This window comes from Salvelinus namaycush, chromosome 15, assembly GCF_016432855.1.
Source record: "Salvelinus namaycush isolate Seneca chromosome 15, SaNama_1.0, whole genome shotgun sequence".
Classification (NCBI taxonomy): Eukaryota; Metazoa; Chordata; class Actinopteri; order Salmoniformes; family Salmonidae; genus Salvelinus; species Salvelinus namaycush.
In genome coordinates, this window is record NC_052321.1 from 38,672,663 (window position 1) to 38,688,090 (window position 15,428).

The 15,428-nt window shown below is 43.5% G+C and overlaps 2 protein-coding genes across 2 annotated transcripts; both read right to left on the minus strand.

Moving 5' to 3' along the window:
• Positions 1–133: 133 nt before the first annotated feature.
• LOC120060518 (cathepsin B-like) lies at positions 134–5,434 on the minus strand. The gene is made up of 9 exons (XM_039009890.1): positions 5,305–5,434; positions 2,611–2,825; positions 2,267–2,381; positions 2,075–2,190; positions 1,878–1,963; positions 1,624–1,770; positions 1,387–1,503; positions 1,149–1,277; positions 134–1,053 (listed from the first exon to the last, which is right to left on the minus strand). Exons 2-9 carry the CDS (start codon positions 2,817–2,819, stop codon positions 980–982), a joined length of 993 nt encoding a protein of 330 aa, XP_038865818.1. The 5' UTR covers positions 2,820–2,825; positions 5,305–5,434; the 3' UTR covers positions 134–979.
• Positions 5,435–6,304: 870 nt separating this feature from the next.
• On the minus strand, positions 6,305–11,618 carry LOC120059957 (XK-related protein 5-like). The gene is made up of 7 exons (XM_039009033.1): positions 11,499–11,618; positions 11,222–11,355; positions 11,063–11,141; positions 10,778–10,947; positions 10,556–10,667; positions 9,923–10,356; positions 6,305–9,570 (listed from the first exon to the last, which is right to left on the minus strand). Exons 1-7 carry the CDS (start codon positions 11,614–11,616, stop codon positions 8,863–8,865), a joined length of 1,755 nt encoding a protein of 584 aa, XP_038864961.1. The 5' UTR covers positions 11,617–11,618; the 3' UTR covers positions 6,305–8,862.
• Positions 11,619–15,428: the final 3,810 nt, after the last annotated feature.

A 15,428-nucleotide genomic window follows, 5' to 3' on the forward strand; every position in this document is an offset into this window, starting at 1 on the left:
GTCACCAGATGGGTCAAAGTAAAACAAAGAATGCAGAGGCATTCATGTGTAGAACGTTAGGTGGCTGTTTAGAAAAACAAGTCCTGGGTGGTGAGAAGAAAAGGATCCACTAAACAAGGACATGACAGTTTGAGGCCAAGTCAAACATGTTAACTTTTATTTATTTCATCATGTAACTCAAGCATCTCAAAACACTTTTGATCAGAGTAGGGAGAGAACCATTAGAAGAAAAAGCATTCGAATCACAACCCATCAGTACAAAAAGACTAATCCACATTTCTCAATGATGACCCAAGTTAGAACACAAAATGTGCACAACTGATCACGTCGATTGAAAAATATTTTCTAAAAAAAGGGTTTAACACTTTAAAAAGCATAATTAAGTGCAAACCGGGACAGAAGTATTTTAGCACAGCTAGTGACCTTGCCATCACTGGCAACATCATACAAACCATACTCACTCACTGAGGGTGGTCTCAAGTCTATAGTGGATTATTCTCCCTGCACTGACAACACAACTGGACAGGTGAAAGCATATACTTCACAGTGATCCTCCATATTGCCTTCACCCATCCTGTGTTGTCAGATACAAGGAGAGGAAGCCACTACAGAGACACCCGGTGTGACAGACCGAGCCAACCGATCATACATGTAACATGAGCCATAGGTAAAACGCTGTACCACAGACATTAGCAGTGTTCTGTCCTGTAGTTTGAGAAAAGTAATAAACATTGAACTAAAAACAGACTAAGCCATGGTCCAAATAGAACCCTAGCCACTACTCAGATCTGATAAGCAAATCAGAATAGGACAGGTATGAGCAATATGGTAGTAGCTCCATCTTTCCCTCTGATAGGGTGGAGTTCTCTTAAATTATTTAGGAACTACAGAGTTGCCTGGGGGGGGGTCGCCGTCTAGTGGACAGGAAACTGGCGCATCTGCAGCCACCCCTCATCACATCCCGTTACCGGTGTCATGGTTACAAAGGGATGCCAGCCACCATCTCGGACTCGATGCCACAGTGGTCCTCACCTCGCACGATCTTGAAGAAACCTGACACAGGAGAGAAAACACACATTAGATACCAGAAAAAGCCATCAACAATAGGTGAGGTCTTATTTGACCAGAGTTAACAGATAGCGTCTCACCATTCTCTCCCCAGTCAGTGTTCCAGGAGTTAGCAGCCAGCCAGTAAGGAGTTCCCCCCTCCTCTCCCCAGCCCAGGACCTTAATGGCATGACCTCCTACTGGACTGCCAGAGACATGCCGGTACACACCTATAGAGAGATAAGTGTTCGGGTGTGAGAAATAGAAAAATGTTTGATATGGTGGAAAGTGAGTGGGTAAATGAGAGCGAAAGAGTGGAAAATGAGTGCGTGACCTCACCAGACTTGTAGAGCATGAAGTCTTCATAGACAGTGAAAGCACCCTCTACAGGCCCATTCTTGTAAAGCTCCTTCATTATTTCCTTCTCGTCAGAGGGCACACTGTACGAACGCTTACCTAGAGGACAGGAGAGAGGGCATGTGCATCTCCGTGGGCCAGAGCCTAGCTTGAATACACCAACAGTACAGACTAAAAATCACTCATTTTCAAAGTAATACATAAAGCAGGTGTCTTTACCGAAGTGCTTGTCCTGCTTGTAGCCAGGTGTGTATCCGGGCTCACACTGGTTGGTACATTGTGGGGTGTCACCCTCCTCTCCTTTACAGGGGGGTCGTGTGCCGTTGACATGGTGCTCACAGGGAGGGATTGAGTAGGGCCTGCAACCTGAGAGGAGACCAGACAGAGAAGAGTAAGTGTGTTTCACATGATGCTCAGAGAGGATGGAGTAGGGAGGACTGTGTGAAAGCAGTGAGAAAGTGCGCACTACTCACCGACGTGAGAGTCATAGAGTCCTCCAGAGACCAGCCCCTCTTTAGTCCAGAAGTCCCACGCAGCAGAGGGGTAACCACCATTACATCTAAGAACACACAGTTAGCAATGCAAGCGCACAAATCCCACCAACCTCTTGATTCCTTGTGCAACCCCAGGGCACAGAGCAGGGGAACGAGAAACACTTGTATGCACATACCCCATGCCACAACTTTCACAACAGCTGAGCAGGTCTTCAGAGGAGATCTCCACGCTGACTTTGGCGTTGCTATGGATACACACGCGGTCTGAGATGGCCTCCGCAGCGCCAAACGCCTTCAGAGGAACAAGCGCGTCAAACACGCACTCAACTTCACGGATCAGTCACAGGAATGTCCGTGTGTGTACTTACCCAGCAGCTGCCACAGGAGCCCTGGTCCCTGACCTCCTTCAGAGTGGGGCAGTTGGGCCACTGCAGTCTGGGGTCAAAGTTTTTAGGCAGCTCCATGTCCCCTGTATATTGCACCCTACAGAGGAGAGAACAAGACAGTCATTAACCCTCCAGAGAGACAGCCATGGAGACAGAGAATAACAGGAGAGGACCAAGACTGAACATGTGTACTGTTACTGTGTAGTGTTGGCGGAATCAACCTGAAGTTGATCCATTTTCACTACCTTCTTGCAGTCTCTCGATTCAGCACAAACACACTAGCTAGTACATTCCCTCAATACAACCCACACACAGCTGACACTCACATGGTGGAGAGTTTGGGTCCTTTGAGCAGGGTGCCACACAGCCTCTTGACGTAGCTGTAGTCCACATTATGAAAGTTGTGGCCAGCCTTCCATGTAGTGTTGGCCTCGTTGATGTAGTTAACCATCTCGTGGGAGAGCGGAGGTAGGCGGGGCCGGGCCCAGCTGATTGACAGCCCAGACACCAGCACCAGGAACACCACACACAACATCACTTCCTGTAAGGACATAAAGGCATCATGGGAACTGGAGTGCAAACACTAAAGAAGAGTAAGGCAATGTAGTTTTGGACATTTGCGTGCCCAGATGAAGTCAACCCAGTATCTAGACACCCACAGGTGGAAATTAGACTCAACTAAATGTGGACTGTGGCACATTTACAGAGATGTCGACGGGAATTGTCCCACCAACTGTTGAAAGAGACTAGTCTCTCCACGTGATCCTTGTAACGGTGAAGGCTAGGCCCTAATCAACACAAGTTTGGTGCGTCATCGCCTGGTTAATAACAAAGCTAATACCACATGTAGACCTACCACCTGCAGACTGGCGTCAGGTAGTCACAAGTGTTGTGACGTGAGCATGCAGTCATGCAGGGACACAAAGACTTGAGCTGAACTAAAGCAGCTCTTAAAAGAGCAAGGCCACAGAACAGACCACTCAGGACAATCAGATCAAGAGGACAGAAAGAAGAGGTCTTCCGTTTAACTGGAGGGGAAAAAATAAATAAACTTGGTTCAGGCCCACAGATCAATACCAGGGCGGAGAGGGTGTGTGCATGGTTCAGATACTGCAGTAATTCTTGGTAAGGAGGGGGGGCTGTGCAATATTGAAGTCACATGGCAGGCATGAGTCAGCAGCAAAATCATGTAGAAAATGGTAAGTAGTTCAACAGGAAATTCCCCCCAACAACATGACTGCCTATGACTCCTCTCAACTCAGCATAGACAAGATTCAGCCAGGCAGGCAGCCAAGTACTACTTCCCTAAAGATGGTTGCCTCTACTCAATAGGCAGAGCCAGTAGGGATAACTTCTCTAAAGCACAGGACCACTGGTCATATGGTAGAGGAACATATGAAATCACCAAGACTTTCAGATTTCATTTTTTTGACTTGATGAAAGTTAGGGGTATTGCTACATGCCTATAAGACATTGTTTTTCCATCCTGTCTGAGACTGGTGCAACAAGCTATCCCACTGGAAATTGATCAAGCAGCACCATGTCTTCCATCAGTAGGTCAAGGATAGGGTAACTCCAACCACGTCTAAACTAGTCTCAAAAGGAGATAAACAGGGCAACGTTTAGTAAGGGGAAAACACCTGAACTTCTAACTGGTCAGAACAGGCATTCATGAAGGGTGGAACGTTCTAACAGGAATCTGTTCCAAAAACTTCGTAATGGACAAGGATGCCAACAAGCAAGGCATACAGAGTAGAATGATCAATTCACCTAGCTGCCAATTAGTTACTCACCACGTAGTTTATTTTTTTATTGTTTTTCCATTGGCTACCAGAGTGAGGACATACATTTTTTCGGGAATAAACGTGGTGAGTGAAAACGTGATTAAATAGCCCACTCCTTACCCGGTATCTTATTCTGCCGCTATACAACTTTGTATGTTGTTTGTTACCAACCTTGTTATTTACGACGTTTTTTAGAACAGATTCCTGTTGGAACGTACCACAAATTGTACCCACAGAGGAAATGGATAGAGTATTTCTCAGCAGTGACTTATTGTTCTGCTTTGACATGAATCACTAATCTCACCACATGGAAAATTAACTGACAAAGGTTGGTTGGTCGGTCGGTCTGCAGCAACCGCATATAACGGTCTAGATATAGCCTGTATGTACAGGATTTCGCTCTGGCTAAACACCAACACTCACGATTGAGCTAGCTACTCAATCAAATAACCATCAAGGCATTAAGTTAGTTGGTTGAATTAGGTATTTGGCTAGTAGACTTGGACAAATGCCTGTACACAGGGTGACCAGGACAGGAGTGAAGAACACTGCATATAAAATGGGGGTGGCCCAGGTACTTCAGATCACTGGACTTCCGACACCACAAGAGTAACTTTGAGATTCAATTACTAAGGGACTGTCTGGCTTTCAAGTTCTTATCCAGGGCTATCAGACTTTTTTTTACAATGAAACCAGGATTTCCGTTACATACCAGCCCAGACATGTTGCTTACATAGTACATAGGGTAGGGAACTTATCCGAGCCCTTTCAGAAAATACCTTTAGATAACTCAAGACCTTTCTCAGTCATTGCAGATTGTCATTGCACAATTCATAGCACGCACACGGGTATATCGAAAACAAGTTGTGAGACAAGAATAGCATTAGGTTGCCATCAACCAATTTCAGAACTGTCACTTTGAAAGTAACGTAACTGGCTGACAGACACACCGCCCAAAACACCGCCGCGTTTTAAACTGCATAACGTTAGTCATTCTAAGTAGCATTAATATCGATCTGTGTGTCACAACAAAATGTATATCAGGAAATAAATACTAACGTTATCTATCCATTGTTGTCTTATCCAAGAGCACAATCTTGCTAGCTTGCGAATTAACGTTAGTGTAGCTACATTTAGCTATTGTTGCCTACAGTAGTTAACGTAAATTACCTAACGCTGTTGCCAGTTCCTGTAGCTACATTAACGTTCCTCAAGTTGTGAAATCAGATACGTTACCTGTTGTCTGCTTGTCAGGTGTACCGAAGAACAATTACACTACACATGCACCTTTCTTAATTAAAATGCTTTCGCGTTCCCGAGTCTGACGTTTAAATCCGGTAAATCACGTGACTTGTCATGAGCCTCTTGCGTTCATGTCCCTCGTGATTCTTGCAGATGCACATTATATTTGGTAACGAGTAAATTGATGCAATAGGCCTATGATGTAACTACTATAGGCCTATTTATTTATAACAACTATGATGAGTAGGGGGTATATTCAGGCGAGATGAAATGTGCACAATTTCAGACCGAAATTATTGCTACATGACAGACTGTTCTAGCCCAATAATGTTTGTACCATGTTTTGTGGTGCTACCATGTTGGCTGTTGCCATGTTGTTGCTACCATACTATGTTGTTGTCTTAGGTCTCTCTTTATGTAGTGTTGTGTTGTCTCTCTTGTCGTGATGTGTGTTTTGGCCTATATTTTTATTTTATTTATTTTTATTCTCAGTCCCCGTCCCTCCAAGAGGCCTTTTGGTAGGCCGTCATTGTAAATAATAATTTGTTCTTAACTGACTTGCCTAGTTAAATAAAGGTCAAATACAAATAAATACACTGTCCTCCTGGACAGGCCCCTCGATGCAGGTAAAGCAGAAACGTAGGCCTATGGGATTTGCATTTACTAACACACATCAGGATACGTTTAAAGGATCATCTACACAAAAGACTGCATTTTTCAAGAACAACTTGTGACTGCAAAACAAGCAAAGTCATCATATAAAACAAAGCATCAGAGGGCGAAAGACATAAACCACAGCAAAGCTATTGTGTAACTAATGAATGATCAGTCTTCTTCCTGTTCCTCTGTTCGTTTAACTCTGCTGACAAACAACTTATTAGATACTCGTGAAGAAACAGAATAAAGAAGGTGTGACAGATTGGGCTTGAACCCTGGTCGTCTGCGTGACTAGATAACCAATAGAAACACAGCATCCTTCCTTCCTGGTGACGCTAGTGTTTATTCAGGTGTACTTTATACAATTATTAATAACCATTATATTATTTGGATAACGACATTACGATGAAGCAATCAGATGCATCACATTCACCTGGTGTAACGATAATAACAACAGCAACAAGATCTTGTTAATACATTGTCAGGTACAGATACAAAACTTTACCGAGTCAAAACACAGTGCATCACACTACTGTACACATTTCATACAGTAAATGTGGGCAAAAAAATAAATAATGATGTATACAATGCAAGAAACTGGAAATTGAAGTGCACCATTCATTGTGATGAGCGTATACAGATAAGGCAATGAGACTGACAGCCATTGCAGCTGATGCTGTCGTTTCTACAAGGCAAGCACTGATTATTTCATTATCAAGCCAGGCATTGAGATAGCATTCTAAAGCGTGTTTGTGCACCAAGATACATTTAAAAGTCCATACTGATATTAGTAGGCTATATTAGCGCGTATGTTAACTTTGCATAGACATACATTCTAAAAGCTGGTTAATGCAATGTGTGTGTAAGTGATTTCTCTTTTCACATCTATCATTAGATACAGTACACTGTCTTTGTCAGGCTGTATAAAAATAAGGACGAGCATGCAGTAGTACCATTTTCCTCAGCTCTAGGTAGCTCACACATTCCCTTTATATCAAGAGATAAAACAATAGTTCTGAACTGATCTAGTCCCGAGCTGGCTCTCTCTCTCTCTTGAGCCTGGGGACAAAGTTAGTTCTGAAGTCACTATAAACACAATCAAACAAAAATAAAACGACAGTAAAAAACAATGTAAAAAACACAACATTCTGATAACACTGACCTCCAAACATCCATAGCAGCACATGGCCTATAACCTCTAGATAGGCCTAGCTCTATTTCTCTCCCTAGCCCCTTCTAGGAACAAAGGGCCCCCTTAGGGACTAAGGTAAGGGACAGGGATAGGAATAGGACCAGGCTGTAGAGGATCCGGAAGCTCATCAATACTACTAGCAGCTTGTTTCAGGCACTTCCACACTGATAGATACAGTCTGCTTTGATGCCACGTGAATAGATACGATTAGTTGGATCTTTCTCCTGTCTCACAGAAGTAGAAAGGATTTCTCCCTACAATGGTTCACAAAGATCTTATATCTTCACCATTTGAGGTAAATTCGAGACTTAGAAATAGCACCTATACTGACCGAAATGAATTGAACACTGAACAGATTTGAATCATTTTGTATATATTTAAATACTAGTACCTATCAGACTTAAAGGTCTGCTTGACATGTCGGGACTAGCTGTAAACAAATTGTAAATAAGAGTAAGAATATCGGTTAAAATTTCACATAATGAAAGTATTTACGTACATTACCTATTATTGTTAGGTTACCTTTAGATTAAATATCACATTTGAATACTATAATAATGAATTTATGTACAGTAGCCTATAATAGTATAGTAAAACTTAACATGTGATCAGAGCGTCTCCATTAACTAACTATTAGCACCCCTTCAATTATCCCAATCATATCATAATACCTCATAAAAGTGCAAACTGCCTCAAATGATTGCAGTAATATACAAGAAAGAAAGAAACAAAGACAAACATATACTCTCTCTTCTCTGACAAACCATAATAAACCACAACTTAAGCTATTATCGCCCAGTGATGAATCATAACGCTTTACGATGGCACTAATTCAATCCACAGCACAAAGTAAACCACACTGAGGGTTCACTCACAATTTTTATGCCATAGAAATATAATCTAGTTTTAGATTCTAGTTTTTAGATTCTATTTCTACGGTATATCCTCCAGCAGAGGCGTTAACCATGTTAAATCTGACACACCACACACGCTATTACTTTCACGGACATTATCATTCAATGTCAACATGAAACCGCATCTGTTATTAAAATAATACTGCATGGACATTCTGAGTATACTCACAGTGCAGTTTTCTTTATCTGTGATTGATTGAATCGGGGCCTAAGAGCAAAAGGACATCCCACTCTTCCTTCACTAAAGACTACTTCCAGTGCAGTTTCTATGTTAGTGTGTCTGTGTGTGATAGATACATGTGGATTCACAACCTCACACTGGCTAATTCAAATGGATACTCAAGACAAGCTATTGTTATTTAGTGTGAAACACGTCTGGCTAACCTGGGGGCCGAGCTGGTTCTAATTTAGTCAACAGGCCCTTGGCTAGTAATAGATTAGTTGTCTGGCATGACAACGACGTTGTAATAGCACTGTTGAATACAGAACCAGCCTTACACTCAGGCTAACGTCATATATCTTGTAACATACTCTCTATATTTTGTGTTCTATATCATCTCTAGACCTGGGTCAAATACAATAATGTTAAATACTTTAAAATACTTTAGGCACACTTGATTTAGCTTGGAATGGAATGGAACAGTGGTACAATGGAACCAATTAAATAGTCCCGAAAGTGTAAACCTCACCCATCCAGCTGCACACTGGTCAAGCTAAATCAAATACACCTCAATAAGTATTTGAGAGTATTTTACATGTATTTGATCTCACGTCACCCATTGTCCCCCTTTAGATCAATTTTTCTCTATGGTCTACAAACTGGACCAGTTGTTTTCTAGCATGCGTGGTGGTGGTGGCGGTGGTAGAGGGGCTAGGACCTGGTTCCTCTGGAACAGCACGAGGCTCCTGTCTGGGGGTGGAGGTAAAGAGGGGCTCCCTGATGCGGTAGGGGCTCCGGTAGGTGGAGATGGGCGACAGCTCAGAGCCCCAGCCCAGGTAACTGCCACTGGATGGGGAGACTGCTGCAGTGCTGAAGTACAAGGCGGTGCCAGACTCCGTGGGGTTAAAGTTCCGCTGGGGGCTTCCCATTCCCAACAGCAGGGACGGTGATCTCTCTGGAGACGAATCACGTCTGACATCCAGTGACCCTGCAGAAGATGACCCTTCGGTGTTCGAGGTGACCACGTTGCTGTCGATGTGGCGGTAGTCTGGGTACTTGGGAGAAGAGGGTGTGGGGGAGCAGTAGGCTGCGCTCTGGAAGTCTTCGTCATCTCGTTCTTCAGAGGGAGGGGGGCTGGAGTGAGGGGGGCTGGAGTCGTCTTGCGAGTTGGAGGGCTCAGAGAGGTGACCTCTGTCCTCCTCAACTAGGACCTCCACCAGCGGCGGGTTGACTTCCTGGATGGGAGATGGTGAGGGCAGCACATGTCTCACCTCCCCCTGTCTCACTGCCTGTCTCACCTCACTGATGATGTCTCTGGCTGGGGCTGCCTTTATAACCTAGGAAGAAGAAGGACAGCTATGGTGAATGATATTCTATAATAATAATAATTTGTTTGGTGCTTATATTTGTCCTGTTTTCACAACCTGGAAATAGATAACTTATCAGAGAACATCCAACAGTAGTAGAGAATAGCAAATAAATCGGCACCCTGCTCTGTTTTAAGACAAACACCGCTTCAACCACATGAAAACAGAACATTCAAAAGCACATACCAGAGTGCGGGTTTATTTGGAAAAGATAGGAGTTCTGAACATCTAAACATGACAAAGGAGCTTGACAAAAACAACAACCTGTCAAGGGTACACTTCAAGGAGAAGGGGAACAAATGGAATTGGCTGCTCATCTCACCTCCTCCACCTGTCTGACCTGGTCAACCTGGGGAACGATGGGAGAAGATTGTGGAACGTTGGGGGAATGTTGTGGAACGTTGAGAGGACGTTGCGGAATGTCTGGGGACCTTGGCAGAGTCTCTTCCTCTAGTCCCAGCAGCCCGACCAATCCCCCTTCACCATAGGCATGGCTTATTCGAGCCACATCACCTGTCTTCATGGCTAGGCGAATCAGCAACCAGTGGTGGTGCTTCCAGCCCTGCCATTGGCTAGGGAGCTCCAGCAGATTCCCGCCACCCACAAGTTGACCGTGGCGATGGCTCTTCTCTTCCAATGAGAGAGAAGAGCCCCGGTCTGCACAAGCTCTGCCCATTCCATGGTGACGTATGCTCTGGAGGATCTCAAAGGACTTAGGGTGGAGGAACCGGTAGTACAGGACTAAGGCTATCACTCCTGTAATAACACAGACCACCATATGAGTGTGTGAGTATGAGTACAAGGTTAGCTGTACAAGATTGTGTGTGTGTGTGTGTGTGTGTGTGTGTGTGTGTGTGTGTGTGTGTGTGTGTGTGTGTGTGTGTGTGTGTGTGTGTGTGTGTGTGTGTGTGTGTGTGTGTGTGTGTGTGTGTGTGTGTGTGCGTGCGTTTCTCACCAATGAGGAAACTACAGAACACGGCGGCTGGGATACCCATGCTATCCCATGATGCAACACTGAAGAAGTCGGAACCTGCCAGCAGAAGAAGAGCGTTCTCGATAAACATGGCCTGCAGGAGAGAGTAGAGAGAGTTACATACACACACACACACACACACACACACACACACACACACACACACACACACACACACACACACACACACACACACACACACACCAAGTAGAAGCCGGCCATGCGGCATCTGGAGGCTCCGTCTTTGACGTTGAGGAAGAGGAAGATGTGAACAGCTCCCAGAACCAGGTTGAACAGACGCCAGCGCAATGGCGTCTTAATGATGTCACTCTGCTGCGACACCAACCAGAACGTAGCACCCAACCAGTGAAGACCTGAGACACACAGGAGCAGGACACTGAATGTTCACACACACACACACACATATATCTATCTACAAACGCACACTAAAAGAGACACACACACACACATATATATACACACACTCACCAATAACTCCAAGTACCCACTGTCGGAACAGGCGTGTGAAGAGCGTGAGGGTGGCGAGACGTGCTCCCAACATACTGACCTAAACACAATACAACAAGTCTGTTACTATCACACACACATTCCCACACACACAAACACACACCCAGCCAGCCCTCCTACCCTCCAGAGCAGTCTACAGGTGATAGCAGCAGGGGTCATGGGGAGATGTCCAGGTCTGATGAGGGAACAGGCTCTGGCATACAACACTAAGGCCCAGGCCAGGGACAGCAGGCACACCGCAAAACACACTGACACTGAAGAGAGAGAGAGAAAGAGGTTGGGGAGAGAGAGAGGGTAGGGGGAGAGAGGTGGAGGGAGAGATAATATGAATACTCTGTAGGGTGATTGTATCAAACACACACACAGACACACAGACAATCACACGCACGTGTAGTACCTGGTGAAGAGAGGCCTACATCGGTACAGATGAGGACATATGTCTGCAAGACAGTCTGTGGCAGAGTTACCACCAGCGCCTCCAACAGGCGGAGAGCTGAAACATCAGCCTGCTGCATTATCTCACTACACCAATCCTCTCCAGTGGATGTCATAGTCTCCCATAACCTGGAACACACACACACACACAACACAGAGTTAGAGGGAGTGAGACCCTTCAAAGCAGAGTTCAGCTCAGTTTGTTTCATCACTGACCTCTCACCTCTGACCCCTAACCCTAAAGAGGTACTACAGTAGCACACAGCAAAATTTGCAGTGTTAAATCAACACTTAAATAGTTAATTTTAACACTATCTCTGAGTGTAAAAAGTGCTCTGATTATAGTGTTAATGTAACACTCCGTAGTGTAGAAAATGTACACTACATATATATATACTTGCCAGTGTTACTCAAATTTAACACTATGGGGTAATTAACACTCACACTTATTTATATTCAATCCTAGTGTTGAACCACTATTAGTGTTAAACAAAAACACTGTTACAGTAAGTCATTTTGGGTGTTGTTTTAACACTGTATGGGAGGGATCATCAACTAGATTCAGTCGTGGCCCAATTTTTTCTTGAGTGGATGATCAGGGGGCCGGAACATAATTAAAATAATTTGTAGACCGCAAAAAAAAAAAAAGATATAATATTTGACTAAAACATAATCATTTCAAACCTTGCTTACATTTTTATACGATCACATATATCTCTCCATTATTTGTGGGAATACTTTAGAACAGATTTCCAAATTAAAATCACTGAGCTGATTTGCCTGTGTTTTTACAGTGTTTTATGTCCCCAAAAATAAATATATATAGTCGTGGCCAAAAGTTTTGAGAATGACACAAATATACATTTTCACAAAGTCCGCTACCTCAGTATCTTTAGATATTTTTGTCAGATGTAACTATGGAATACTAAAGTATAATTACAAGCATTTCATAAGTGTCAAAGGCTTTTATTGAATGATGCAAAGAGTCAATATTTGCAGTGTTGACCGTTCTTTTTCAAGACCTCTGCAATCCGCCCTGGCATGCTGTCAATTAACTTCTGGGCCACATCCTGACTGATGGCATCCCATTCTTGCATAATCCACGCTTGGACTTTGTCAATATTTGTGGGTTTTTGTTTGTCCACCCGCCTCTTGAGGATTGACCACAAGTTCTCAATGGGATTAAGGTCTGGGCAGTTTCCTGGCCATGGACCCAAAATATTGATGTTTTGTTCCCCGAGCCACTTAGTTATCACTTTTGCCTTATGGCAAGGTGCTCCATCATGCTGGAAAAGGCATTGTTCGTCACCAAACTGTTCCTGGATGAACTGTTTCAGAGGGGAAGGATGCGGACGCCTTAACACAGTGGTGTTAGGAAACTCCAGGTTTACAGGCCACATCAGGCCTGCAAGTCACATTACGCTGGCTTGCAAAGTGATGTGTAATTCCTATTGAAATCCAGAGTTAGGATATCCAACAGTTTTTATTCACCCACAAACTGCATTCAGAATGGCTGTCGGGGTTAGAAAACTTGATAAAAAAAGATGACCTAAAGACGTAAACCATTTAAATCAGTAACGGGTGCAGTAAATCTTACTAACTGATTGGATTTGTTTTGAAAAATGTATGTTATTTTCCTTAGCGTATAAGATGAATCAATGTACATGCAAATACAGATATTAAAAACAATCCTAAAGATTCTACCTACAGTAGAGCATGCTGGGAAATATAATGATGTGTTTGGGACTGTTTTACTCTCCACAGTGTAAAACAATAACTCTGTCTATTAACACCAACACTGGGAGCTCTTTTATGCCACTGAGTGTTAATTTCACACTTGCAGCGTGAATTTAACTCCTGAATCAACACCAGAAAAATCAACACTGCTCAATTTGCTGTGTAGTACATTACCTTCTAAAGATGCCCAGGTGCAGGATGTGAGTCCATTTGAGATCTTTGCTGCATATACGTCCATCTGCCTGGTACCACAGCCAACTTAGCAACTGGGGGCCCCATCCAGGGAGGAGAAACAAGGCTGTAAGCCCCGCCCAGTGGCCATAGCAGTAGTTATGCCCCACCCACAGGTAGTACACGAAACAGTAGATCACTGTGGAGACACATGCACAGGTAATTGATTAGAGATGACATACAGTACATCTACACACATGCACTCTTTCTTGTAGTCTAATTGCTGATGGTGTTTATGTACAAATGTGAACGGGCAAAATGTCATCAATATGTAATTAACATCGAACTAATGTGTAATTAATATCCTAATTAATATCTGTTCTGACTCGAGACCACAAACGTGTGCTAAGCATTTGAACAAGGGCAGTTTCAGTTGTGTGCGACCTCCATCACGACTATAGGCTGAGGCCAGGGTAGGGTCTGGGGGATTCTGCGCTGTTTCTGTATTACTAATTGGCTACAAAATAATTGGCTACAAAATGCACGCTCCTCATGTCTGGGAGAACCACTGAACGAACGATGCAGTGCTCTCTCCCTTCAGATCTGCATTTTATTTCTCCTCCCCTGCCCTCCCTCTTTCTCCCTCTCCTGTCCCAGTAATATGAACCATCTGCCGGACCAGATGGGCGGTATAGGAGAGAAGGTAAAGTAGGGTCCCTCCAATCCGCTATCCATTCATGGCACCCAGAAAAAGGCGCTCGAATATGACAAAAATGCGCAATTTTTCTATTAGCATAACTAAAGCTACTGCTGCATTGTTTCATAACCACCTGGGTAAATATAGAAAAACACCACCAGTGATGCACGCACCTATAAAGATTCGAATGTATCTGCAAATGCAGATGAACATTTTTATACTTTAGGAAATATGAATTAATTCAACCTTTATGCATGCAGCCTTTCGTGGTATAACACTGTACTGATATGATTTGACGTGTAGCTTAGGTGTGGTGAGAGATATAACAGGCCTATCTCCATCACCGGAGGGGTGTGTTTCGGTCGTTCTCGGTAACCGCAGTGCTAAACTTACGCGCAGTCCGCTCAGCCACAATGAGAAATGCAGTAAACGCGAAAACGCAAACTTGGCAGCAGGCCACGCAGGAGCCTCCCCTGTCCCGGGAATTGGTGTATTGTCTCATCGCGGATATGTAGAATCTTTAACTGTTGTGTTGTTATTGTGATGAGTCCCAGGCAGCATAATCCGGTCCAAGGAAGGGAGGGTACCCGGCTCTCTGCTCGGATCCGTAGTCCTTTGAAGATGGCTTCTGACGTCATGGCCCGTCATGGCCCATTAAAAAGTCAATCTGCAGTTGCTGCATCTATTTTGGGACGTATAAATTAATGATATATACCCATTTATTCTTGAAGAATATACCTTATAAATATCATGAGTTTAGTACAACTGTCTTTCCCCATCAGAATCCAAAATATTGGATTTTTTGAAATTCCAATGCTTGTAAACAAACATTATATAGCCTCAAAACATGGTTACAATTATAATGTTCATATCATGGATGGTCAGTCCTTGCATTCATAGCTCTGTATATGAATTTGAGAGCAGTTACACCTATCCAGTCCCATCCCTCAGCTTTTTACCGAAAGGGGAGGGGTGTGGCTTTGCTATTGTTTCAACTACTGATTGCCCCTTTAAAAGGCAAAATCTCAGAATTTTTTCATTTCAACTAAATGAATAACATTGGTAAAGCATGACTTTTATAATAAATAGTTAATACAGTATTTAGTGTCCTGTATTAGATAGTTAATACAATATTTGTCTCGTGATGGCATTTGTTACCAAATAACTAAGAATTTTACCAAATATTTGGAAAGGAAGCCCGTTCATCCATCCCATCTAGTTTTGGAGGGATTGAACAAGTGGTGTAGTACATTACAGTTAACATCAGATGGTAGTATTATCCCACAG

Bases quoted from the DNA above. Each gene is read 5' to 3' on its own strand.
- LOC120060518 (XM_039009890.1), bottom strand. From the start codon at position 2,819: ATGTTGTGTGTGGTGTTCCTGGTGCTGGTGTCTGGGCTGTCAATCAGC. The intron at 2,382-2,610 runs GTGAGTGTCAGC...TCTCCTCTGTAG, and splicing joins GGACCCAAACTCTCCACCAT to GGTGCAATATACAGGGGACA. The intron at 2,191-2,266 runs GTAAGTACACAC...GTTCCTCTGAAG, and splicing joins GCTCCTGTGGCAGCTGCTGG to GCGTTTGGCGCTGCGGAGGC.
- LOC120059957 (XM_039009033.1), bottom strand. From the start codon at position 11,616: ATGCAGCAGGCTGATGTTTCAGCTCTCCGCCTGTTGGAGGCGCTGGTG. The intron at 11,142-11,221 runs GTAGGAGGGCTG...TATTGTGTTTAG, and splicing joins CCTGTAGACTGCTCTGGAGG to GTCAGTATGTTGGGAGCACG. The intron at 10,668-10,777 runs GTGTGTGTGTGT...TCTCTCCTGCAG, and splicing joins GCATGGCCGGCTTCTACTTG to GCCATGTTTATCGAGAACGC.